The sequence below is a fragment of the Pseudophryne corroboree genome, chromosome 12 (assembly GCF_028390025.1).
Source record: "Pseudophryne corroboree isolate aPseCor3 chromosome 12, aPseCor3.hap2, whole genome shotgun sequence".
Classification (NCBI taxonomy): domain Eukaryota; kingdom Metazoa; phylum Chordata; class Amphibia; order Anura; family Myobatrachidae; genus Pseudophryne; species Pseudophryne corroboree.
The window spans coordinates 152,287,303-152,315,016 of NC_086455.1; the positions used below are offsets into that span (position 1 = coordinate 152,287,303).

At 45.5% G+C, this 27,714-nt stretch overlaps 1 protein-coding gene across 2 annotated transcripts; it reads right to left on the minus strand.

The window, feature by feature from the left end:
- Positions 1–235: 235 nt before the first annotated feature.
- Positions 236–27,669, minus strand: GPR65 (G protein-coupled receptor 65). 2 transcript variants are annotated; one of them, XM_063947391.1, is made up of 4 exons: positions 27,538–27,669; positions 26,092–26,141; positions 13,121–13,494; positions 236–1,444 (listed from the first exon to the last, which is right to left on the minus strand). In XM_063947391.1, the coding sequence occupies exon 4, from the start codon at positions 1,275–1,277 to the stop codon at positions 267–269; it is 1,011 nt and encodes a 336-aa protein (XP_063803461.1). In that variant the 5' UTR covers positions 1,278–1,444; positions 13,121–13,494; positions 26,092–26,141; positions 27,538–27,669; the 3' UTR covers positions 236–266. The 2 variants fall into 2 exon arrangements, with proteins under 2 accessions (XP_063803461.1, XP_063803462.1); XM_063947392.1 differs by lacking the exons at positions 13,121–13,494; positions 26,092–26,141; positions 27,538–27,669 and adding an exon at positions 8,780–8,893.
- Positions 27,670–27,714: the final 45 nt, after the last annotated feature.

A 27,714-nucleotide genomic window follows, 5' to 3' on the forward strand; every position in this document is an offset into this window, starting at 1 on the left:
TGCATTCCAGGTGAGAGAGTGCTGGAAAAAGATGTTAGATGTTGGAAAAGAAGTTTTTGGAATATTGCCAATATTGCTCGTCACAAAGCGCACGTCCAATGACCATTCCAATGGCAGTCACACACACCACAATTGAATGCACCCTCATGAATGTTTCTAGTATTATATAATATTCAACTTGTATATTGGAGACATTTAATGAAAGTCAGTTCATGCTAGAGTTTATTACAAGCGTACGCTTTATTTTTTTTACAAAAGTTCTGGAACTATATATACTCTTTTATTTTATATTGCTCTGCGATAACTGGCATCTCTAGTTCGGTGGTGCCAGATGATTCAGTTTGAGGCTGGCAGCAGTGGATCATGGCCTTTGCGTCGGCTCTACCAGTCTCGCTCACGAAGCAGTAGAGCAGAGGGTCGGCCAGACAGTTAAAACTTGACAGAGCCAAGGTCAGTTTGTATGGGGTAAATATTTTACGTGCAAAGTTGCAGTTTTCCGGCTCCCTTATGCTCCGTATTAACAGCACAATGTGGTAGGGAGTGAAGCTCAGTATGAAAGTCACCACTATTGTCAGAAGTAAGTGTGTGATCTTGAGCTTGTCTCGGTCCACTGTGGCCTGGTTACCCTGCACCGCGACGTAGATCTTGTAGTAGCAATACACCATAATGGCCATCGGCAGGAAATGCCCAATACAGACATTGAAAATGCTGAATGTAGATTTCCACTGCTCCATGGGGAAAGTGTCGTAACATAACAAATCCATCGAATCATTGAAGGTTTGCTCTTTTACCAAGATTACGATGTTCGATGCACCTTGAATGAGCCACACGGCCACACTGACCAGCACAGCAATTTTTCTTGTCCTGAGATGTTGGAATCTTAACGGATACACCACAGCCAGGAACCTGTCCAGCGATATACAGGTTAAGAAACCGGCGCTGCTATATAAATTTGTGTGCATACAGAAGACGCTCAGTGAGCAGAGCCAACTGGGAAACCTCCAACTGTCGTGCTGCAGACTAAAATCAACCCAGAGAGGCAACACGAGGATATAGAGGAGGTCAGAGAAAGACAAGTTAAAGAGGTAGATTCCTAACTCATTCCTCTTTATCACCTGCAAGTAGGAAACATAGAGGGATATAAGGTTGGCTGGGACTCCCAGCACTATTACACTTATATAAATCATAGGAAATATATATTGATCTATGTCGTGCTCTGGCGTGCAGTAGTTGCCAGCGGTTACATTATGTAGCTGCTTAACGTTCATTATAATCATGAATAATTCTGTTTTTGTGCCTTGAGCTTGCGTCCAGTTAGTCCACTACGGAGTGTGCCAGTTTGTTGATGACATTTTCTGCTCTCACTAGCTTCCTGCCTCTGTTTATCAGCTGATTCGTACAAATGTTGCTACAGCGTTCTTGTTGGGGATTCTCTCTGCAGTTTCTAAAATAAAAATAAATACAGTCACTCAGAGACCAATAAAAGCAACACAATTGTTTTGTATCAGCAAAAAAAATAAAAAAAATAATAATGTACAAGGATGAATAGTGAATCTAATGTTGCTGTAGTGTTTTGTTTCACATGCATTCTGTCTATGAAACTAATAACAGAATGCAATTATTGTTAGCTTATTGGCAGATGCCTACAAGTTGGCAGGTGTGTAGTGGATGTGGGCAAGGAGGTTAGTCCCCATGCTGATTCCAAACCAGAGTAGGTTTTATTGGAGATAACAGGATAAAGGTGATAGAAGATAAACAGCAATCAATATGATAAGGTATCAATCTATCCTGGGCTAAGTACTTTATAGCTGTACAGCACTGTGACACCCCAATAACCCAGTGACAAGCTTGAGCATATGCAAACCCTTTTAAAGAGGCAAGTAAACAACAGTCTAATCCTGACCTTTAAGTCAGGTTACTCAGACAAGATGAGTCATGTACAATAACACTCTGTTAAGAGACAGCTTGTAGTATTTAACTATTTAATTACATGTCAACAACTTTATTCTATGGTTACAGTATACATGTTTCTCTGCTAGACCTCACTTGCATCTGCAGCTGCTGTGTAAATGGTAATTATAATGTGAGATTTCTTTGTAAAGGACAACACAATCCGAAATGTATGCAATTAAAATGACCCTGCGGCCTTGTTAAAGGGACATTATCTTGTAATCTGTGCTTCATTTACATTCATGACTAGAGCTGGGTACACACTTTTCTGATCACTCTGTTAATCGGGTAAATGGATCTGATCAGCAGAGCAGTGTGGCCCCAGCTTGACCTCTTGTCAGCTACCTTGCAGCCCCGTACACCCTGTGCCAAAATAGATCAGTGCCTACGGGCTTCTATGGGAAGTCTGTCCGACAAATATGAAACAGTACATGAGGTGGGACCTCCCGATCCCGACCGTTGCAGGAGCGTTAAGGGTCATTTGTCGGCTAACACTCCTGCACCAGTACAGCATACACACCTATACCTAAACCTATATTAGATCACTCAAGGGTGGTCATTCCGAGTTGTTCGCTCGTTGCCGATTTTCGCTATGCTGCGATTTGCTGCTAAATGCGCATGTGCATGGTACGCAGCGCGCATGCGCTAAGTTATTTAACACAAAACTTAGCAGTTTTGCTGTGGCTTCAGCGGTGCTTTTCAGTCGCATTGCTGATCGGTGTGTGATTGACAGGAAGGGGGTGTTTCTGGGTGGTAACTGTGCGTTTTCCGGGAGTGTGCTAAAAAACGCAGGCGTGTCAGGCTAAAACGCAAGAGTGTCTGGAGAAACGGGGGAGTGGCTGGCCGAACGCAGGGCGTGTTTGTGACGTCAAACCAGGAACTAAATGGACTGAGGTGATCGCAGTCTAGGAGTAAGTCTGGAGCTACTCAGAAACTGCTAAGAATTATTTAGTAGCAGTTCTGCTAATCTTTCGTTCGCAATTCTGCTAAGCTAAGATACACTCCCAGAGGGCGGCGGCCTAGCGTGTGCAATGCTGCTAAAAGCAGCTAGCGAGCGAACAACTCGGAATGAGGGCCTATATCAGGAGAATGGGCTGAAAATTGTGTAGGTGTGTACCCCACTTAAACCTACAATTTAGGATGTTTAAATGGACACATCTGTCTACACTTACTGGGCGGGATGTATTAACCTTGCAGTGTACATCCCGCCACACATTGCATCGATACTAATCGCATAATGGGGGTCATTCTGACCCGGTCGCACTCAGCGGTTCTTCGCTGCAGTGTGAACGAGTTGGAAATGTGCATGGGCGGCGGACGCATTGCGCATGCATGTCGTTGCCTGGTGACGATCATCGCCGGGCAACGCCGCCGCCAGCGAGAAATGTGATCGCAGCGGCGATCGCAAGAAGACGGACAGGCGGGAGGCTTCCGGGGCGGATACTCACCGTTTTCCAGGCGTGGTGAATCCAACGCAGGCGGATCCAGGCGTTTGGAGGGCGGATGTCTGACGTCAGGACCGAGATTATCATTGCTGGATCCGTCGCACTGGGTGACTACCTGCAGCCCTGGTCTTGTTTTACTATAAACTTTTTTAGCATAGGAAGGTTGCACAAGCGATCGCAGCCCTGCTATGCAGAAATACACTCCCCCATAGGCGGCATCAGGTTGATCGCATGAGCAGCAAAAAGTTGCTACATGCGATCAACTCGGAATGACCTCCAATATGTACTAACATATGCAATTAGTATTGCGAAGGACAACTCTTCCGATAAGAGCTGGCCTACTCGACAGTTCCTGGACTTCCAGGTTTATGAGTCCGGAAGTCCATCTGTGCATCGGATCCCTCACACAGCACGCCATGGATAGAAGTCCATAGGCTTTAGGGCATGTGGAAATGCAGTAAAAACCCAGAAAAAAGGGGTTTTTACTTCATTTCTGCTTCAGTACATCCTGCCCATTAACCCTACATGGCAAGGCTGCTTTAGCGTTGTCATCTTTGTAGCTTTGCAGGATGCCAATTTGGATGAAGCCGGTCACTGGGCCAAAATCCACAATTGTATCTTTATTTCTAGATGAAACATTTTAATTGGTCTGACACATGATAAAGCTTTAGCTGCCAAAACTGCTCTTATATTTCATCTTTCATCTCATTCCAGTCATTATTTTTATTGTAACATGGATCACATCTGACTATCCTCCTCTATAGTGACCTACACGGTATTATACAGGGCATCCACTGACGCTCTCTAGAGACTGAAATTACTAAGCCGCAAAGTACAAGATACAAAATGCTGCTGAGAACATAAACAAGGGGCATACAACAACCTGTACATGTCAGTTCCATTATAGATCATGTAATGGAACAATATAAATATCCAAAGCACACACTGGGCCTGACAGTGTACTCAATTTCATATGCTGCTGGGACAATCGGACGGACTTAGGGTCTAATTCAGGTTTGTGAGCAAACCAGAAACGTAAGCAAATGGGCAAAACCATGTTGTACTGCAGGTGGGGCAGATGTAACATGTGCAGAGAGAGTTAGATTTGGCTGGGGTGTGTTCAAACTGAAATCTAAATTGCAGTGTAAAAATAAAGCAGCCAGTATTTACCCTGCACAGAAACAGTATAACCCACCCAGATCTAACTCTCTCTGCACATGTTACATCTGCCTCATTGCCATATCTAGGTGTGGGCGGACGGTGCGGGGCACACAGTGCTTTTACCGTGTGTGCGCAACGTCCGCTTCCACCTGCGATCCTCATGGTATGTACCAGCTGCCAGGTCATTAGTGCAGGGTTCGGAGCTGGGGTCTTTTCAGCTGCTGCAGCGCCGGCTTCCCGCGCCTGCACTTAACGGCAAGGACCAGAGTGAATTGTGAAAGCTTGCACTGTCCACCTGGCTGCTCTCCTGCTGCTTCCTGCGTCTGCATGCATTCACCTTCTGTACCACGATCCGGCCACCGGCGCCGAACAGCACAAAGAAGAGAGAGCGCTACGGTGAGTGCTCCACTAGGCAGGATGCCTGGGGCTTGGCAGTGATGCTCTCCCTGCAGGACAGGCTGGCCAGTGACTCGACCACCAAGTTCCCGGTGCCTGCTCACGCTGGCAGATGGGTGGCCCTGATCCCTGTGAGGAACTGCGGTGCAGGGATAAGGGGGGTCATTCAGACCTGATTGTAGATGTGCTAAATTTAGCACATATACTATCAGCTTCCCTGACAGGCGGGGGGATGCCGAGCACAGGGCTAGTCCTCCCCGCATGTCAGGTCCTACTCCGTCGTACAAGTACAAAAGTATCACACAGCGGCGATCCTTTTGTACTGTAGGAGTCACTCCCAGCCAGCGCGGCTCCTGCGCGCTGGCAGGGAGCTGCTTGTCATTGCCCGGGTTGCAGCGGCTGCGTATGACATCATGCAGCCGCCGCGGCCCGCCCCTCCAACGGTCTGGACACACTCCCATCAGAAACACGCTACCCTTTCCCGTACGCATGACACAGAATCGCATAGAGGTGTACATACACACCCTCCACGCTCCCATCAGAATCTGACGTCCATTTCCTATATGCATGACTGAGAATCACATGGAGGTGTACATACACACCATCACACTCCCATCAGAAACACGCTACCCTTTCCCGTACGCATGACACAGAATCGCATAGAGGTGTACATACACACCCTCCACGCTCCCATCAGAATCTGACGTCCATTTCCTATATGCATGACTGAGAATCACATGGAGGTGTACATACACACCATCACACTCCCATCAGAAACACGCTACCCTTTCCCGTACGCATGACACAGAATCACATAGAGGTGTACATACACACCCTCCACGCTCCCATCAGAATCTGACGTCCATTTCCTATATGCGTGACTCAGAATCACATAGAGGTGTACATACACACCCTCCACGTTCCCATCAGAAACAGGCGCCCCTTTCCTACTAGCATGACTCAGAATCACATGGAGGTGTACATACACATCCACCATACTCCCATTTGAAAAAGGCGCCCCTTTCCTACAAGCATGACTGAGAATCACATGGAGGTGTACATATACACCATCACACTCCCATCAGAAACACGCTACCCTTTCCCGTACGCATGACACAGAATCACATAGAGGTATACATACACACCCTCCACGTTCCCATCAGAAACAGGCGCCCCTTTCCTACTAGCATGACTCAGAATCACATGGAGGTGTACATACACATCCACCATACTCCCATTTGAAAAAGGCGCCCCTTTCCTACAAGCATGACTCAGAATCACATGGAGGTGTACATACACACCCACCACATTCCCATCAGAAACAGGCGCCCCTTTCCTACTAGCATGACTCAGAATCACATGGAGGTGTACATACACACCCACCGGACTCCCATCAGAAACAGGCGGCCCTCTCCCGTACGCATGACTCAGACTCACATAGAGGTGTACATACACACCCACCACACTCCCATCATAAACAGGCATCCCTCTCCTATATACAAGACTCAGAATCACATAGAGGTGTACATACACACCCACCACACTCCCATCATAAACAGGCATTCCTCTCTTATATGCAAGACTCAGAATCACATGTAGGTGTACATACACACCCACCACACTCCCATCAGAAATAGGGGCCCCTCTCCCGTACGCATGACTCAGACTCACATAGAGGTGTACATACACACCTACCACACTCCCATCATAAACAGGCATCCCTCTCCTATATGCAAGACTCAGAATCACATACAGGTGTACATACACACCTACCACACTCCCATCATAAACAGGCATCCCTCTCCTATATGCAAGACTCAGAATCACATAGAGGTGTACATACACACCTACCACACTCCCATCAGAAACAGGCATCACTCTCCTATACGCATGACACAGAATCGCATAGAGGTATACATACACACCCTCCACACTCCCATCAGAATCTGACATTCATTTCCTTTATGCGTGACTCAGAATCACATAGAGGTGTACATACACACCCTCCACGCTCCCATCAGAAACCAATGTCCCTTTCCTATATGCGTGATTAAGAATTGCATGGAGGTGTACATACACACCCACCAGACTCCCATCAGAAACAGGCGCCCCTCTCCCGTACGCATGATTCAGACTCACATATTCAGACTCACATAGAGGTGTACATACACGCCTACCACACTACCATCATAAACCGGCATTCCTCTCCTATATGCAAGACTCAGAATCACATAGAGGTGTACATACACACCCACCACACTCCCATCATAAACAGGCATCCCTCTCCTATATACAAGACTCAGAATCACATAGAGGTGTACATACACACCCACCACACTCCCATCATAAACAGGCATTCCTCTCTTATATGCAAGACTCAGAATCACATGTAGGTGTACATACACACCCACCACACTCCCATCAGAAATAGGGGCCCCTCTCCCGTACGCATGACTCAGACTCACATAGAGGTGTACATACACACCTACCACACTCCCATCATAAACAGGCATCCCTCTCCTATATGCAAGACTCAGAATCACATACAGGTGTACATACACACCTACCACACTCCCATCATAAACAGGCATCCCTCTCCTATATGCAAGACTCAGAATCACATAGAGGTGTACATACACACCTACCACACTCCCATCAGAAACAGGCATCACTCTCCTATACGCATGACTCAGACTCGCATGGAGGTTTACATACACACCCACCACGCTCTCATAAGAAACAATTGCTTCATGCATCTTGATACTTGCCCCCCAGAAGCGCCTACTTTACGCTGGTCTGCATTAGCACAGGATATGTCACGCACGCACCTACAGGCGACTCCATATTCACGGGTGCGCATGACTCAGAATCGGGCCATATTTATCTTTCTAGATGTAATTAAGACTTGAACTTTATAATGTGACTGTAAATACATGAAATACATAAAAGCAACGTAACAAAATTTTCAACTTGAACTACAGTATGTATCTACTCCTAGTACTATGTAACTACTCCTACCTCCAAGATTTTTCACGTGCTGCACCACTTCTCTGGAATTCCCTACCTCTCCCCCTCAGACTCTCCACCTCTCTACAAAACTTCAAACGGGCTCTCAAGACCTACTTCTTCACCAAACCCAGACAAATCTCCTCCTAACCCTCTGTTCCACGCTCTCTATGTTCCCCGTCTGTGTCACCCCTGCCTGTCTACCCCTCCCCTTTAGATTGTAAGCTCTCACGAGCAGGGCCCTCTTCCCTCATGTGCTTATCCTTTCTTACTTTAATAATCTTCAACTGCATCAAATCCAGCAGTCTTCTGCCACCTGATACTTATTCCAGTGTCATCTGCTGATGTAGCTATGTTTATTTACCCTGTACTTGTCCTATACTGTCATCAACTGTAAGTTGCTGTTTTCCTGTTTGATTATTTGTTTATGTACTCTGTAATTGGGCGCTGCAGAACCCTTGTGGCGCCATATAAATAAAGGATAATAAAATAATGTATCCGTAAGATAAGTGCACGCTCATCCATTGCAAAATGTGATACATTAATCAGATAATTCACACTTCAGATATCAGATGAGTGTTAGGAATTGTTAAAAGGGGTAAAAAATAAAATAATAGCTAAACATGGCTTACAAGTTACAACTGTTATTTTATATTTACAGATTATTTTGTAAGAGTAATAAATGCAATGTGTGAGGCGTACATTAGGCATCAGGGATTATTACAATCAGACTTCAGTTGGATTGATATTAACTACACTAATTAAACTACAGTATTTAGGTTTTCTATACAAATTTTAGGCAAGGCAGTGAAAGCACTTACTGTTGTGTCCCGTCTTTCTGTCATCAAAGTACTTCTCTGTTTCAGTTTTTAAAATTGTGCAAAGCCTGTGACATACAGGAAATTACAGCAAGAGGAACTCACAGACCCGCACCTTTACCCTCCCAATCTGGACTACATATTAATGACACTACAATCTATATTTTATATTAATGACACTTCACTTTCTTCTCTTTATCAAAGATGAGAAATGTTAGTTCCACATTTTGACATATACTGTACGTCCAGCTGACCAACTCATTATCTTCACCTTCTAGCCCTACAGAAAATGCAAACATGAATTCAATATCTTTATGATGGATTTGATAGCGCTTCCAGGAGTAGTAAAAGTCCAGGCTTTTATCCTTCCCTAAAAGTTCTTTGATCTTCATGATGAAGCATTTTAACAGATGGATTTTATTATTATATCAATTCAAACACTTTAAAGTTGGACTGAAATCAAAGAAGCATATGTATAGGATATCTGACTGCACGAAGGTTTATTAAGAAGTATGTTGTGTTTTGATCACTTATAAGAGTTCCAATATAAATGTATTTTGACACCATGATTACAGCTGTCTTAACAGCAAACTTAAAATCATGACTTACCCCTCCTGCGGTCCTGTGCTGCCTCCGCACATGCTTCCATACGATGAATGGTTGTCAGCCGCACTCTGATTGTGGACAGATCCAGCCATCCAACAGTCAGCAAGCTGACAGTCATTCAGTGCCTTGCTGCAGCCTGGGAGGCAGGTATAGAATGTTGCCTTGCCGCTCTGATTGTGTGAACAACGGCAGCTAGCGATCAACTCGGAATGACCCCCAGGGATAATGAGAACGTTGCAGGTCAGCTATGGTGTCTGGGTGAGTTACACTATGATAGTAACAGCACCAGTGCCAGGCGGAACTTTTATCTGCAGCAGTGGGGGTCATTCCGAGTTGATCGCTAGATAAAAATGTTCGATTAACTGAAAATGCGGCACTTCAGCGCATGCATATGTGGCGCAGTGCGCACGCGCGACGTACTTTCACAATGGCCTAAGTATTTTTACACAAGGTCTAGCGAAACTTTTCAGTCGCAATGGCAGCCGCAGAGTGATTGACATGAAGTGGGCGTTTCTGGGTGTCAACTGACCGTTTTCAGGGAGTGTTCGAAAAAACGCAGGCGTGGCTGGGCGAACGCAGGGCGTGTTTGTGACGTCAAAACAGGAACTAAATAGTCTGAAGTGATCGCAAGGTAGGAGTAGGTCTGCAGCTGCTCAGAAGCTACACAATGGCCCTCATTCCGAGTTGTTCGCTCGGAGTTTTTCATCGCATCGCAGTGAGAATTCTCTTAGTGCGCATGCGCAATGTTCGCACTGCGACTGCGCCAAGTAACTTTACTATGAAGAAAGTAAGTTTACTCACGGCATTTTCATCGCTCCGACGTTCGCATTGTGATTGACAGGAAATGGGTGTTATTGGGCGGATGCACGGCGTTTTAGGGGCGTGTGGCTGGAAACGCTACCGTTTCCGGAAAAAACGCAGGAGTGGCCGGAGAAACGGTGGGAGTGCCTGGGCGAACGCTGGGTGTGTTTATGACGTCAGCCAGGAACGAAAAGCACTGAACTGATCGCACAGGCAGAGTAAGTCTGAAGCTACTCAGAAACTGCTATCTCGTTTGTAATCGCAATATTGCGCGTACGTCGGTCGCAATTTTAAGAAGCTAAGATTCACTCCCAGTAGGCGGCGGCTTAGCGTGTGTAACTCTGCTACATTCGCCTTGCGAGCGAACAACTCGGAATGAGGGCCAATCTTTTTTTTGTAGCCACGCTGCGATCCTTTCGTTCGCACTTCTGCTAAGCTAAGATACACTCCCAGAGGGCGGCGGCTTAGCGTTTGCACGACTGCTTAAAACTGCTAGCGAGCGAACAACTCGGAATGACCCCCATTATACTGTAATTAGCTTTCAGCATATAAAGCATATAGGAATAAAAATAAAAGGAGCTGCATTTATTTTAAAGAACTCCACTGAAAATACATGAAATAAAAACAGCGAAACACAAAAAAGTGGCTGTAATTTGGCCACTGCCATGAAATGATAATAGGCTCTAGAACCTGGTAATAAGCCCCTCTGTGAGAATTGCAGGGTTATATAACAGACCCTTCTCACCCAGAGGCAGCATTGTGGACCCCTTTCCAGCAAGTGTCGGTGTGACACAACTGAATGGTGTTGCTGTGCGTCCCTTTTGGAACACATTGAGTTACACAATCACAGAATGCAGAATCCAGTAATGACCGTCCAGTGCGTCCGCCTTATGTCCTCTGCTGCAAGTGAAATCTTAAATGCATTTTGGAAAATGGAATATTTGTGGCACAGGGTTGATACTTACCAGGATCTTGTACGTCTGACTTTAAAGTATGAGCAGAAATTTAATTTTCCTCTTTACAATATGATTCCAAGGTTACAAGAGTGATAACTTTTCTTTACACCAAAATCCGCCGCTGTTCCTTGTCCTGACAGCTCCCAACTCCCCATCAATCATCAATCCCGACCTAACAATTTACAGTCAACACCTATCTATAAACGCAAAACAAGTGGAGAAAATTCTACTCCTCTGGGGCTTTGTGTCATCCCTCAACTCATTGCCAGTGAAGAGTAACCCACATGGTGATCTGCTGGGCTATATTACGCCTTGCAGATATTCTGCAGATATATAAACCACAAAGCCAAAGCATTATGGAGATTGGACCCCCCGTAGCTGTTCTTCCAACTCCTCTTGCAATGATTTGCCGTATGCAATTGCTATTATATGCTAATATGGGTGGTCATTCCGAGTTGATCGCTCGCTAGCTGTTTTTAGCAGCCGTGCAAACGCTATGCTGCCGCCCACTGGGAGTGTATTTTAGCTTAGCAGAAGTTCGAACGAAAGGATCGCAGAGCGGCTACAAAGTTTTTTTGTGCAGTTTCAGAGTAGCTCAAAACCTACTCAGCGCTTGCGATCACTTCAGACTGTTCAGTTCCTGTTTTGACGTCACAAACACGCCCTGCATTCGCCCAGCCACGCCTGCATTTTTCCTGGCACGCCTGCGTTTTTCCGAACACTTCCTGAAGGCGGTCAGTTGCCACCCAGAAACGCCCACTTCATGTCAATCACTCTGCGGCCAGCAGTGCGACTGAAAAGCTTCGCTAGACCTTGTGTGAAACTACATTGTTCGTTGTAAAAGTACGTCGCGCGTGCGCATTGCGCCGCATACGTATGCGCAGAAGTGACGTTTTTTTTTCCTCATCGCTGCACAGCGAACTAATGCAGCTAGCGATCAACTCGGAATGACCACCATTGGCAGAAGGTAATCCGTGCAAAAGGACGCCCACTGCCATTGCACCTTTGCGTACGGCACTGCATGATTGCAGAAACATTGGTAACATTGTCGCACACCGGGTTGCCACGCAAAGCCTGTGTACCTCTGTAAACGCACAGGCTGAGCTGCTCCTCCGGGAAGCTCAGCCCTCCCCAGTAGCAATTGTGCTCGCAGCTGCTAATATATGCATGCCCAAAAAACGTTGTCTGAATGGCCATGACACGCCTGCATACGCATGACCACTCCCCATTACCACCCCCAAACGCTGGCTTCCTGTCACTCACTTTGCAACCAAAATTTAGCAGCGACCGCACGTGCGAATCACTCGCTGTGCATATGCCCTGCGGAATATGCACAGTGCAAAAACATTGATCGATATGCGTACAACTGCCACTTTGCGTCCGCACCTGAATGACCCCACAGATGCGCCAAATCAGAAAATAGCTTAATGCTTGGACTAAAGGTTACCTGGGAAACACAGCAATTTGTCATATTGCCCAGTCATTATTATCGAGAAAATATCACACATGCTACCTATAATTCTCATGGCTCATATTCTTGTTGCTGTTTAGTATCACAGGAAGAGCATACCTGCACCAATACGGGCGGAGGCACTGTTTCAGGGAAGGTATTGACTAATGCATAGATGGCGTAATGGTTAGCATTACTGCCTCATAGCACTGAGGTCATGGGTTCAATTCCCACCATGGCCTGAACTGTGTAGAGTTTGTATATTCTCCCTGTGTTTGCGTGAATTTCCTCCAGTTACCCCGGTTTCCTCCCACAATCCAAAAATATACTGGTAGATTAATTGGCTCCCAACAAAATAAACCCTAGCGTGAATGTGTGTGCGTGTACATGTGGTAGGGAATATAGAGTGTAAGCTCCACTGGGGCAGGGACTGATGTGAGTGGCCAAATATCCTCTGTAAAGCGCTGCAGAATATGTGTGCGCTATATAAATAACTGGTAGTAATAATAATAATAATGATGTGATATTTACCTCCCAGGACAAGATTGCTAATGCTTGGAACAGCTCGGCCGTATCACGACAGACTATGTCTTCTCTGGACCTGGCAACTCACGACTGTCAGAAGATAAAGTGTCCATGGGTCGAGGGATATGTCCATGGATCCTAACACAAAATGTAACGTTAATGCAGTAAAATATAAAACCTGCACATTACACAGCGATATGATAGCATATTACAGGAATGAAACCACCTGGCCACGTAACACCTTAGCTCCCTCAGCTGGCTGATCCATCTTCACATCTCAAGGGCAGCCAGCTCCAAGGTCACCACTGTTGTCCTTGTCAGTTCTTAATTATCCAATTATTCCGGCTCGGATTACCTCTGGAAAATGTCTCTGTGGTATGCTATAACCATGAGAGAAATGTGCAAGTTATTACCCCTGAGAAGTGAACCGGCTGCAGATCCTTGTCATAAAGCAAAGGCAGACGAGGGATTATCCCTCAGACATGTTACCTGCGAGAGCCAGGGGCCAGGAAATGGAAAGAAGACATACAATATACTGTATACTGTACCTGAGGGTGAGGTAACTACAGAGCCGGCCCTAACCAATATGATGCCCCAGGCAAGATTTTGGCTGGTGCCCCCTAGCACCACCGTTAGTTCCGCCTCTGACCCTGCAAACCTTTCCCAGCCCCAACACCATCACCCCTCACCCATAGCAGTCCTTATTTTGGTGTTTCTATCCCCTATATTTTAAACAGGAACAGTGCACACATTCGGCGCACAGCCCAAATAGGGGTGTATTTTTGCTGGCAAGGGGCGTGGCCACACAATAGTACCCCCAATTCAAATTACACCACACAGTATTGCAACTTTATTCATATTTTAGCATGCAATATTGTCCCTTATTCACGTTACATCACACAGTAGTAGCACTTTACCTTATAAATGTTACTCCTCACCACACCATATTACTCTTTATTCACATTACGCCACACAATAGTGGCCTTTTTATACGTAACACCACACAGTAGAGCACCTTATACACATACACATTATGCCACACATTAGTAATGCCTTTATACACATAACACCACACAGTAATGCCTCTAACACATATGACACACATTATTAATGTCCAAATAAACATAATGCTCCTTACACATTATGCCAACCTTTATTAATGCCCTTATACACATAATGTCCATTACACATATGCCGCACATTATTAATGCCATTGTACACATTATGACACACATAGTGCCTCTTACATATATGCCGCACATTATTAATGTATTTATACACGACACGCATAATGCCCCTTGCACATTTGCAGAACACTATTGCACAACCAACCCACCGGCACACAGCACTCACATGGCCGCTAACACTGTGACCTCTGCCTCTGCTTGGATACAGATGTGTCCTCATACATCTTGCCTCAATACGTCATGTAGCAGGAGATGCCTGGCGTGTGTCAGCTGGCAGCTCTGCTAACGCCAGGCGCCGTTTTTGATGAAAATGTATCTTATTTGCATTGCTATGTGGCTAGGATACACAAGCAGCTTCTGCTGATTACAATTATATGCAGCATGCCTATATACTGTGTGCGACTGTGGCTGTATTCTGCATACGAAATGCTACACACAGAATATAGGCATGCCGCATATCATTTTAATCAGTAGAAACTGTTGGTGCCCCTAGGCATACCAAATGCCCTAGGCATTTGCCTAGTTTGCCTATGCCTAGGGCCGGCTCTGAGTAACTACAAGACATACAGATGTATTAAGCCTGTAGAAGTGATAAAGAAGTGATAAGTGAAAGGTGATAATGCACAAGCCAATTAGCTCCAATATGCAAATTGAGAGGTAGGAGCTGATTGGCTGGTGCATTATCACCTTTCACTTATCACTTCTTTATCACTTCTACAGGCTTAATACATCTGCCCCAATGTATTTGTATATAGCGTAAGAGGTTCGATTGGCTTTTCTGTAAGGGCTCCCTGTTATTTGCATGTGCTAGATGTTTATTTGAATTATTAAATTGGCACTATAGTCATTTTCTTGTTTTATGTATTTATATATTGATAGTGGAAGTGCCTTGTATTCTAATCCATGCACATATAGCTTGTTTCTACCTATACTCAGAGCCGCACGCAACTTAGGTACTGTCTGTTTCCGCATCAGCAACAGATGTGCCTGATTTATGTCATGTTGTCATCATCATCCTCGTCAGTGTGCAACTCCAAACAGGATATATATATATATATATATATATATATATATATATAGTGTTTCTGCAGGTCTGCATGGGCCCTATGGGTATACACTCTGAGAATTAGGGAAGTTATGCTATGCAAACTAGCATACATTTATCATTATTTGCAGAACAGCAAACCAACTGCAGCTCCAACAACACACCACAATTACAGGTGTGTCCACATACACCTAGAGTTTTTCTGCCACACAGCGTGGGATGCATGGTGCGTCTTATACACACCAAGACCCAACAAGGGCCCTCATTCCGAGTTGATCGCTCGCTAGCTGTTTTTAGCAGCCGTGCAAACGCTATGCCGCCGCCCACTGGGGAGTGTATTTTCACTTTGAAAGTGTGCGAACGCCTGTGCAGCCGAGCTCTGCAAAAACATTTTGTGCCGTTTCTGAGTAGCTCTGAACTTACTCAGCTGCTGCGATCACTTCAGTCTTTTTGGTGCCGGAATTGACGTCACACACCCGCCCTCCAAATGCCCGGACACGCTTGCGTTTTTCCTACCACTTCCAGAAAACGGGCAGTTGCCACCCATAAACACTAGAGATGAGCGCCGGAAATTTTTCGGGTTTTGTGTTTTGGTTTTGGGTTCGGTTCCGCGGCCGTGTTTTGGGTTCGACCGCGTTTTGGCAAAACCTCACCGAATTTTTTTTGTCGGATTCGGGTGTGTTTTGGATTCGGGTGTTTTTTTAAAAAAACCCTAAAAAACAGCTTAAATCATAGAATTTGGGGGTAATTTTGATCCCAAAGTATTATTAACCTCAAAAAACATAATTTACACTCATTTTCAGCCTATTCTGAACACATCACACCTCACAATATTATTTTTAGTCCTAAAATTTGCACCGAGGTCGCTGTGTGAGTAAGATAAGCGACCCTAGTGGCCGACACAAACACCGGGCCCATCTAGGAGTGGCACTGCAGTGTCACGCAGGATGGCCCTTCCAAAAAACCCTCCCCAAACAGCACATGACGCAAAGAAAAAAAGAGGCGCAATGAGGTAGCTGACTGTGTGAGTAAGATTAGCGACCCTAGTGGCCGACACAAACACCGGGCACATCTAGGAGTGGCACTGCAGTGTCACGCAGGATGTCCCTTCCAAAAAACCCTCCCCAAACAGCACATGACACAAAGAAAAAAAGAGGCGCAATGAGGTAGCTGTGTGAGTAAGATTAGCGACCCTAGTGGCCGACACAAACACCGGGCCCATCTAGGAGTGGCACTGCAGTGTCACGCAGGATGTCCCTTCCAAAAAACCCTCCCCAATCAGCACATGATGCAAAGAAAAAGAAAAGAAAAAAGAGGTGCAAGATGGAATTATCCTTGGGCCCTCCCACCCACCCTTATGTTGTATAAACAAAACAGGACATGCACACTTTAACCAACCCATCATTTCAGTGACAGGGTCTGCCACACGACTGTGACTGATATGACGGGTTGGTTTGGACCCCCCCCAAAAAAGAAGCAATTAATCTCTCCTTGCACAAACTGGCTCTACAGAGGCAAGATGTCCACCTCATCTTCACCCTCCGATATATCACCGTGTACATCCCCCTCCTCACAGATTATCAATTCGTCCCCACTGGAATCCACCATCTCAGCTCCCTGTGTACTTTGTGGAGGCAATTGCTGCTGGTCAATGTCTCCGCGGAGGAATTGATTATAATTCATTTTAATGAACATCATCTTCTCCACATTTTCTGGATGTAACCTCGTACGCCGATTGCTGACAAGGTGAGCGGCGGCACTAAACACTCTTTCGGAGTACACACTTGTGGGAGGGCAACTTAGGTAGAATAAAGCCAGTTTGTGCAAGGGCCTCCAAATTGCCTCTTTTTCCTGCCAGTATAAGTACGGACTGTGTGACGTGCCTACTTGGATGCGGTCACTCATATAATCCTCCACCATTCTATCAATGTTGAGAGAATCATATGCAGTGACAGTAGACGACATGTCCGTAATCGTTGTCAGGTCCTTCAGTCCGGACCAGATGTCAGCATCAGCAGTCGCTCCAGACTGCCCTGCATCACCGCCAGCGGGTGGGCTCGGAATTCTGAGCCTTTTCCTCGCACCCCCAGTTGCGGGAGAATGTGAAGGAGGAGATGTTGACAGGTCGCGTTCCGCTTGACTTGACAATTTTGTCACCAGCAGGTCTTTCAACCCCAGCAGACCTGTGTCTGCCGGAAAGAGAGATCCAAGGTAGGCTTTAAATCTAGGATCGAGCACGGTGGCCAAAATGTAGTGCTCTGATTTCAACAGATTGACCACCCGTGAATCCTTGTTAAGCGAATTAAGGGCTGCATCCACAAGTCCCACATGCCTAGCGGAATCGCTCCGTGTTAGCTCCTCCTTCAATGCCTCCAGCTTCTTCTGCAAAAGCCTGATGAGGGGAATGACCTGACTCAGGCTGGCAGTGTCTGAACTGACTTCACGTGTGGCAAGTTCAAAGGGCATCAGAACCTTGCACAACGTTGAAATCATTCTCCACTGCACTTGAGACAGGTGCATTCCACCTACTATATCGTGCTCAATTGTATAGGCTTGAATGGCCTTTTGCTGCTCCTCCAACCTCTGAAGCATATAGAGGGTTGAATTCCACCTCGTTACCACTTCTTGCTTCAGATGATGGCAGGGCAGGTTCAGTAGTTTTTGGTGGTGCTCCAGTTTTCTGTACGTGGTGCCTGTACGCCGAAAGTGTCCCGCAATTCTTCTGGCCACCGACAGCATCTCTTGCACGCCCCTGTCGTTTTTTAAAAAATTCTGCACCACCAAATTCAAGGTATGTGCAAAACATGGGACGTGCTGGAATTGGCCCAGATTTAATGCACACACAATATTGCTGGCGTTGTCCGATGCCACAAATCCACAGGAGAGTCCAATTGGGGTAAGCCATTCCGCGATGATCTTCCTCAGTTGCCGTAAGAGGTTTTCAGCTGTGTGCGTATTCTGGAAAGCGGTGATACAAAGCGTAGCCTGCCTAGGAAAGAGTTGGCGTTTGCGAGATGCTGCTACTGGTGCCGCCGCTGCTGTTCTTGCGGCGGGAGTCCATACATCTACCCAGTGGGCTGTCACAGTCATATAGTCCTGACCCTGCCCTGCTCCACTTGTCCACATGTCCGTGGTTAAGTGGACATTGGGTACAGCTGCATTTTTTAGGACACTGGTGACTCTTTTTCTGAGGTCTGTGTACATTTTCGGTATCGCCTGCCTAGAGAAATGGAACCTAGATGGTATTTGGTACCGGGGACACAGTACCTCCAACAAGTCTCTAGTTGGCTCTGCAGTAATGATGGATACCGGAACCACGTTTCTCACCACCCAGGATGCCAAGGCCTCAGTTATCCGCTTTGCAGTAGGATGACTGCTGTGATATTTCATCTTCCTCGCAAAGGACTGTTGAACAGTCAATTGCTTACTGGAAGTAGTACAAGTGGGCTTACGACTTCCCCTCTGGGATGACCATCGACTCCCAGCGGCAACAACAGCAGCGCCAGCAGCAGTAGGCGTTACACGCAAGGATGCATCGGAGGAATCCCAGGCAGGAGAGGACTCGTCAGACTTGCCAGTGACATGGCCTGCAGGACTATTGGCATTCCTGGGGAAGGAGGAAATTGACACTGAGGGAGTTGGTGGGGTGGTTTGCGTGAGCTTGGTTACAAGAGGAAGGGATTTACTGGTCAGTGGACTGCTTCCGCTGTCACCCAAAGTTTTTGAACTTGTCACTGACTTATTATGAATGCGCTGCAGGTGACGTATAAGGGAGGATGTTCCGAGGTGGTTAACGTCCTTACCCCTACTTATTACAGCTTGACAAAGGGAACACACGGCTTGACACCTGTTGTCCGCATTTCTGGTGAAATACCTCCACACCGAAGAGCTGATTTTTTTGGTATTTTCACCTGGCATGTCAACGGCCATATTCCTCCCACGGACAACAGGTGTCTCCCCGGGTGCCTGACTTAAACAAACCACCTCACCATCAGAATCCTCCTGGTCAATTTCCTCCCCAGCGCCAGCAACACCCATATCCTCCTCATCCTGGTGTACTTCAACACTGACATCTTCAATCTGACTATCAGGAACTGGACTGCGGGTGCTCCTTCCAGCACTTGCAGGGGGCATGCAAATAGTGGAAGGCGCATGCTCTTCACGTCCAGTGTTGGGAAGGTCAGGCATCGCAAACGACACAATTGGACTCTCCTTGTGGATTTGGGATTTCAAAGAACGCACAGTTCTTTGCGGTGCTTTTGCCAGCTTGAGTCTTTTCAGTTTTCTAGCGAGAGGCTGAGTGCTTCCATCCTCATGTGAAGCTGAACCACTAGCCATGAACATAGGCCAGGGCCTCAGCCGTTCCTTGCCACTCCGTGTGGTAAATGGCATATTGGCAAGTTTACGCTTCTCCTCCGACAATTTTATTTTAGGTTTTGGAGTCCTTTTTTTTCTGATATTTGGTGTTTTGGATTTGACATGCTCTGTACTATGACATTGGGCATCGGCCTTGGCAGACGACGTTGCTGGCATTTCATCGTCTCGGCCATGACTAGTGGCAGCAGCTTCAGCACGAGGTGGAAGTGGATCTTGATCTTTCCCTAATTTTGGAACCTCAACTTTTTTGTTCTCCATATTTTATAGGCAGAACTAAAAGGCACCACAGGTAAACAATGGAGATGGATGGATTGGATACTAGTATACAATTATGGACGGACTGCCACGGTTAGGTGGTATAAAAAAACCACGGTTAGGTGGTATATATTATAATAATAATACAATTATGGATGGACGGACTGCCTGCCGACTGCCGACACAGAGGTAGCCACAGCCGTGAACTACCGCACTGTACACTGGTTGATAAAGAGATAGTAGTATACTCGTAACAACTAGTATGACACTATGACGACGGTATAAAGAATGAAAAAAAAACCACGGTTAGGTGGTATATATTATAATAATAATACAATTATGGATGGACGGACTGCCTGCCGACTGCCGACACAGAGGTAGCCACAGCCGTGAACTACCGCACTGTACACTGGTTGATAAAGAGATAGTAGTATACTCGTAACAACTAGTATGACACTATGACGACGGTATAAAGAATGAAAAAAAAACCACGGTTAGGTGGTATATATTATAATAATAATACAATTATGGATGGACGGACTGCCTGCCGACTGCCGACACAGAGGTAGCCACAGCCGTGAACTACCGCACTGTACACTGGTTGATAAAGAGATAGTAGTATACTCGTAACAACTAGTATGACACTATGACGACGGTATAAAGAATGAAAAAAAAACCACGGTTAGGTGGTATATATTATAATAATAATACAATTATGGATGGACGGACTGCCTGCCGACTGCCGACACAGAGGTAGCCACAGCCGTGAACTACCGCACTGTACACTGGTTGATAAAGAGATAGTAGTATACTCGTAACAACTAGTATGACACTATGACGACGGTATAAAGAATGAAAAAAAAACCACGGTTAGGTGGTATATATTATAATAATAATACAATTATGGATGGACGGACTGCCTGCCGACTGCCGACACAGAGGTAGCCACAGCCGTGAACTACCGCACTGTACACTGGTTGATAAAGAGATAGTAGTATACTCGTAACAACTAGTATGACACTATGACGGTATAAAGAATGAAAAAAAAACCACGGTTAGGTGGTATATATTATAATAATAATACAATTATGGATGGACGGACTGCCTGCCGACTGCCGACACAGAGGTAGCCACAGCCGTGAACTACCGCACTGTACACTGGTTGATAAAGAGATAGTAGTATACTCGTAACAATTAGGATGACACTATGACGGTATAAAGAATGAAAAAAAAACCACGGTTAGGTGGTAGGTATATAATAATAAATAATACAATTCTGGTCGGACGGACTGCCTGCCGTGTGCCGACACAGAGGTAGCCACAGCCGTGAACTACCGCACTGTACACTGGTTGATAAAGAGATAGTAGTATACTCGTAACAATTAGGATGACACTATGACGGTATAAAGAATGAAAAAAAAACCACGGTTAGGTGGTAGGTATATAATAATAAATAATACAATTCTGGTCGGACGGACTGCCTGCCGTGTGCCGACACAGAGGTAGCCACAGCCGTGAACTACCGCACTGTACACTGGTTGATAAAGAGATAGTAGTATACTCGTAACAATTAGGATGACACTATGACGGTATAAAGAATGAAAAAAAAACCACGGTTAGGTGGTAGGTATATAATAATAAATAATACAATTCTGGTCGGACGGACTGCCTGCCGTGTGCCGACACAGAGGTAGCCACAGCCGTGAACTACCGCACTGTACACTGGTTGATAAAGAGATAGTAGTATACTCGTAACAATTAGGATGACACTATGACGGTATAAAGAATGAAAAAAAAACCACGGTTAGGTGGTAGGTATATAATAATAAATAATACAATTCTGGTCGGACGGACTGCCTGCCGTGTGCCGACACAGAGGTAGCCACAGCCGTGAACTACCGCACTGTACTGTGTCTGCTGCTAATATAGACTGGTTGATATTTAAAGAGATATTAGTAGTATACAACAATACTATACTGGTGGTCAGGCACTGGTCACCACTCCTGCAGCAAAAGTGTGCACTGTTAATTAATATAATTGTACTCCTGGCTCCTGCTAACAACCTGCAGTGCTCCCCAGTCTCCCCCACAATTAATTATAAGCTTTTAATTTATACATTGATGACTGTGCAGCACACTGGGCTGAGCTGAGTGCACACAGACTGAGTCACACTGTGTGACTGACTGTGCTGTGTATCGTTTTTTTTTTCAGGCAGAGAACGGATATAGCAGAGAGAAGTGAACGGATATATTATATTAAATAAAAGTTAACTAGCAACTGCACTGGTCACTGACTGTGGTAAACTAACTCTGTCTGCGACTCTGCACAATCTCTCTCTATCTAATCTATCTATCTCTATTCTAATGGAGAGGACGCCAGACACGTCCTCTCCCTATCAATCTCAATGCACGAGTGAAAATGGCGGCGACGCGCGGCTCCTTATATAGAATCCGAGTCTCGCGATAGAATCCGAGCCTCGCGAGAATCCGACAGCGTCATGATGACGTTCGGGCGCGCTCGGGTTAACCGAGCAAGGCGGGAAGATCCGAGTCGCTCGGACCCGTGGAAAAAAAAGTGAAGTTCGTGCGGGTTCGGATTCAAAGAAACCGAACCCGCTCATCTCTAATAAACACCCTCTTTCTGTCAATCTTCTTGCGATCGGCTGTGCGCATGGATTCTTCGTTAAATCCATAGCTCAGCAACGATCCGCTTTGTACCCATACGACGCGCCTGTGCATTGTGGTGCATACGCATGCGCAGTAGAGACCTGATCTCGCAGCGAAAATCGGCAGCGTGCGATCAACTCAGAATGACCCCCAAGGTGCGACATGGTGTACTACATCACTACACAGTGTAACACCAGTTTCAAACCACAAATGGCATCTTTCCGAAACTACTGCACCTGCGTTATACAGCCAATGTCAAAAAATTTATGTCAAGGCCCACCCACATAAAGTTCATTATCTATACAGTACATGTGTTTGTAAATACTGTACGTACAATAATGTGTGATTACTACTGAATAACGGTGCAACAAATGCAGGGATCTGGAGTTACAGCTGCTTCAGCTATCCCGGAGAGAAGGCCAGGGAGGGAGGGGGTGGGCCGACATACCCGTGTCCCCTCCCAGGGGCCACGCTCTGCATCAATAAGCCGTATGGCCCCTGACTCCCTTGTCTGTGCACAGCCTCTCATTCTCACTGATACAGATGTGTCCTATTGGAGAAAAGCTGCGGCTGCTACTTTGAAGCACTCCGTGTACAGACTCAGAGACTCAGTTGCACACAGATATACAAGTGTCATATCAAATCAGTGCAGTCTCCTTGTGCGCCATAGTCACATTGCGCCAAGACGAAGATACATTTTCAACAAAATGGAACGTGGTCTTGCCACAATAAATATGAATTACATTTTCATTCTGCTACCATCAAAGTTGACATCATTGGCCCAAATCAGGTACAACTCAAGTGGCACATGTTCTTGGAATGCGTTGAACAAGTAGCTGATCCTATCAGTGGAGATGACAGGGGGATGTCAGGCAAAGGTTTTCCACATATAGGGCCTAATTCAGAGTTGATCGCAGTTGGGCAAAATCATGAGCACTGCAGGTGAGCCAGATGTAACATGTGCAGAGAGAGTTAGATTTGGGTGGGGTGTGTTCAAACTGAAATCTAAATTGCAGTGTAAAAATAAAGCAGCCAGTATTTACCCTGCACAGAAACAAAATAACCCACCCAAATCTAACTCTCTCTGCACATGTTACATCTGCCTCCCCTGCAGTGCACATGGGCCCTCATTCCGAGTTGATCGCATCAAGCAACTTTTTGCTGCTGGTGCGATCAACTAATCTCCGCCTATGGGGGAGTGTATTTTAGCATAGCAGAGCTGCGATCGCTTGTGCAGCCCTGCTATGCTAAAAAAGTTTTCTGCAAAACAAGACCAGGGTAAGAGTTAGTTACCCCGTGTGACGGCTCCAACGATGAAGGTCCCGGTCCTGACGTCAGACATCCACCCACCAAACGCCTCGACACGCCTGCGTTGGACTCACCACGCCTGGAAAACGGTGAGTGTCCGCCCCGTAACGTCTCCCGCCTGTCCATCTTCTTGCGATCGCCGCTGCGATCACATTTGTCGCTGGCGGCGGCATTGCCTGGTGACGATCGTTGCTAGGCAACGACGCGCGTGTGCAATGCGTCCGCCGCGCATTTCCGACCCGTTCACACCGCAGCGGATCTACCCCCATAAATGGTTTTGCCCAACTGCTAACAAATTTGCTGATGCGCTCAGGTCTGAATTACCCTCATAGACAGCAGGGAAGGTGTGCTGAACATATCAGGTGTTGCAGGTGATAGCCCACTGGTGGTGTTACTCAGTTTATTCACCTCCACTGGTAACTGGATTTATGGTAGTCCATATGAAGACCGTCACAGCTTCAGGGATGACCGTACTGTGCACCTTTGTACTGTGCCACCCAAGAGCATTGTGCCATTCTATGTTGGTCTCCTGAACAGTTTCTGTGCCAGTCTTTCCTAAAACCAGTCACTTCGGTCCTGAGATGACTTCTCTCACCGAGAAGCTCTCTCGCTGTCCCAGCACAGATGCATGTACAGTTGTTGCCACCTGTGAAGTTCCCTGCGGGATGAAATCATGGTGCCATTTAAAGCCATACATTATACAAAAGTGCTGTACACTAGCTTTAATCATGGCCTACCCTTGTACAGGAGGGCAGTTTCTTTAAAACGAACCCCCCCCAAACACATCTCACACTGAAGTGACAATACTGTAGGTTTTACAATGCGCAGACTGTGTATGGCACCAACCTTCCTTGGTGCTGTAAACTGTGAGGCAGCAATACTGACCACTGTGCTGCCATAATGTATCCTGGCCCTGTACTGTCATGTACAGTCAGCGGCAAACACAGGATTTGCATGGGGGACGGGGTTCCAGAACTGGGTGGAGCCAAGCATGGGGGTGGGGACTGAGATGACCCAGTATGTGCTGGGTCCGCAAAACTAGTGTGTCTGTGTGTGTGTGTGTGTGTGTGTATGTATGTGTATATATATATATATATACACATATATATATTATATATATACACATATATACATATCAACACACATATATATATATACCATATATACACCTATATATATATATATATATATATATACACATAGCATATTAAACATGCATATATATATATATATATATTATATATAAAGTACACGTATTCACATGTATATATATCATATGTGTGTGTGTTTATATGTATGTATATACATACATGTGTATATATGTATGCACATGGATATATATGTACTATAATTAAAATAAAGTAAACATTTAATAAGCACTTACAAGTGCCACCAGGAAGACAGCAGGCTGCTGAGTACACTAGACAGCCATTAATAATACTCAGCTCGCAAAATGCAGCAAAAAAAATAATAATATTTTTTTTTATTTCTATTCATTTTTTTGGTGGAGGGGGGGTTTCTGAGTGCTCGCCCCCCCCCCCCTCCCCCTGCGTGCGCCACTGTCAGTATATAGAAATGTACGGTATGAAACATGTAAAATATCAAAACGTTAAAAGTGTGGTTAATACCATTGCTGGAGCGGCTCTTTAAATCGTAATACTTACTGGTTACATTTCAAATAGAACTCAAAGAAAACATAGGGGTTTATTTACAAAGCGGAGGTTCTGATAGTGTTTACACCCAATGTTTAAAATGGCAATACTTTTACTGCCCATGTCTGGCCGGTAAAAGCATTGCCCTTTTAAATATCGGCCATAAACATGATCACAAGCGCTTTGTTTTACAACCCGACACTTCATAAATAAACCCCAAATTGTTAAATCTGCAATAAATCTTCACTGTTCATGTGGAAGCCATTGTAAATCCAACTGCCCTGCCCAGAAATTACAGTTTTTCCTTTCCATGTAATTTTTCATTCTTATTTTAATTTGTTGGTTTACACAATTGTTGTCATGTGGGAAATGATTTCCCCCTAACACGCGAGTCCCCACTATTTCCCCAGCACAGGTATGCTTATCAGCAGAGGTCACCGCTCACTGGTTGTTTTGGCAACAGGAGGAAAGTTTTGTAGACACTTACTATTAATGGTCTGTGTTGGAACGTTCCCTCTGGGCGTGTTACAGAGAAACCTGTTTAATAAATAGGTTCAGAACAATGTTTTTTAAATAGTTTAACTGCAACTATCAGACTTCATTAACAGATACGACCATACTTAGAATTGGTTCAAAAGAGATACTGTCACTTTATTATATTATTGTTATCAGTTATTTATATAGCGCACACATATTCCGCAGCGCTTTACAGAGAATATTTGGCCATTCATATCGGTCCCTGACCCAGTGGAGCTTACAATCTTAAGGCCCTCATTCTGAGTTGTTCGCTCGCTAGCTACTATTAGCAGCATTGCAAACACTAGGCCGCCGCCCTCTGGGAGTGTATCTTAGCTTAGCAGAATAGCGAACGAAAGATTAGCAGAATTGCTACTAAATATTTTCTTGCAGTTTCTGAGTAGCTCCAGACCTACTCCTACACTGCGATCATCAGCTCGGTCCGTTTAGTTCCTGGTTTGATGTCACAAACACGCCCTGCGTTCGGCCAGCCACTCCCCCGTTTCTCCAGACACTCCCGCGTTTTTCCCTGACACGCCTGCGTTTTTTAGCACACTCCTGGAAAACGCTCAGTTACCACCCAGTAACGCCCCCTTCCTGTCAATCATTCACCGATCAGCAGTGTGACGGAAAAGCGCTGCACGAACAACAGCAAAACTGCTAAGTTTTTAGTTAAATAACTAAGCGCATGCGCTCTGCGTACCATACGCATGTAGCAACAAATCGCAGCATAGCGAAAATCGGCAACGAGCGAACAACTCGTAATGACCACCTATATTCCCTACCACATGTACACGCGCACACATTCATACAAGGGTTAATTTTTGTTTTGGATCCAACTGACCTACCAGTATATTTTTAGAGTGTGGGAGAAAACCAGAGTACTCGGAGGAAACCCACGCAAGTACGGGGAGATTATACAAACTCCACACAGTTAGGGCAATGGTGGGAATCGAACCCATGTCCTCAGTGCTGTGAGGCAGTAATGCTAACCATTACACCATCCATACTGCCCAGATATAATTATATTGTTAATGTTGTGACAAGTTGCAAATAACACTATATTCACATGTAACATTGTTAGTAGCATCACAAGTTTGAAATTATTGAAGCTCACAGCTTAATAATATTATAATTTACTGTAACAGTTTCAAGTGTTTTTAGGTGTGTTTTATTGTGATGAATGTGTCTCTTGTCGTTCTTGGAGATCAGCTTTAATCCCTTTTTGGAATGTGGGTAAACATCATGCTAGGTATCTCTGAATGAGTGATGTTCACTATGATGTGCAGTGACTTTTATATGGACTGATTATCTCTTCCCTGGACAGGAGTGCCTGCTGCATTAGTAAGTAGACTTTGTCTAATTGTGTTTGCATGGTAATTTACATTGACACAGCATACAGTACTTACCAACTTACCCAGTGTGTCTTGAAGAGTCCTGAATTTAGGAGGCCTCTCCTAGAGAGTGGGCCCGTCTCCCACTTGTTCTTCACTTCCCGAGGGAAATGGCCAGTCCGGGGTGTATATGATAAGATTCTCATGTGAACTGGCTTGCCATGAGGGGCTGGTTGGCATGACTACAGCAACGATGTATG

What these genes read in the sequence shown, in the direction of transcription:
- GPR65 (XM_063947391.1), bottom strand. Translation starts at nt 1,277, where the DNA reads ATGATTATAATGAACGTTAAGCAGCTACATAATGTAACCGCTGGCAAC.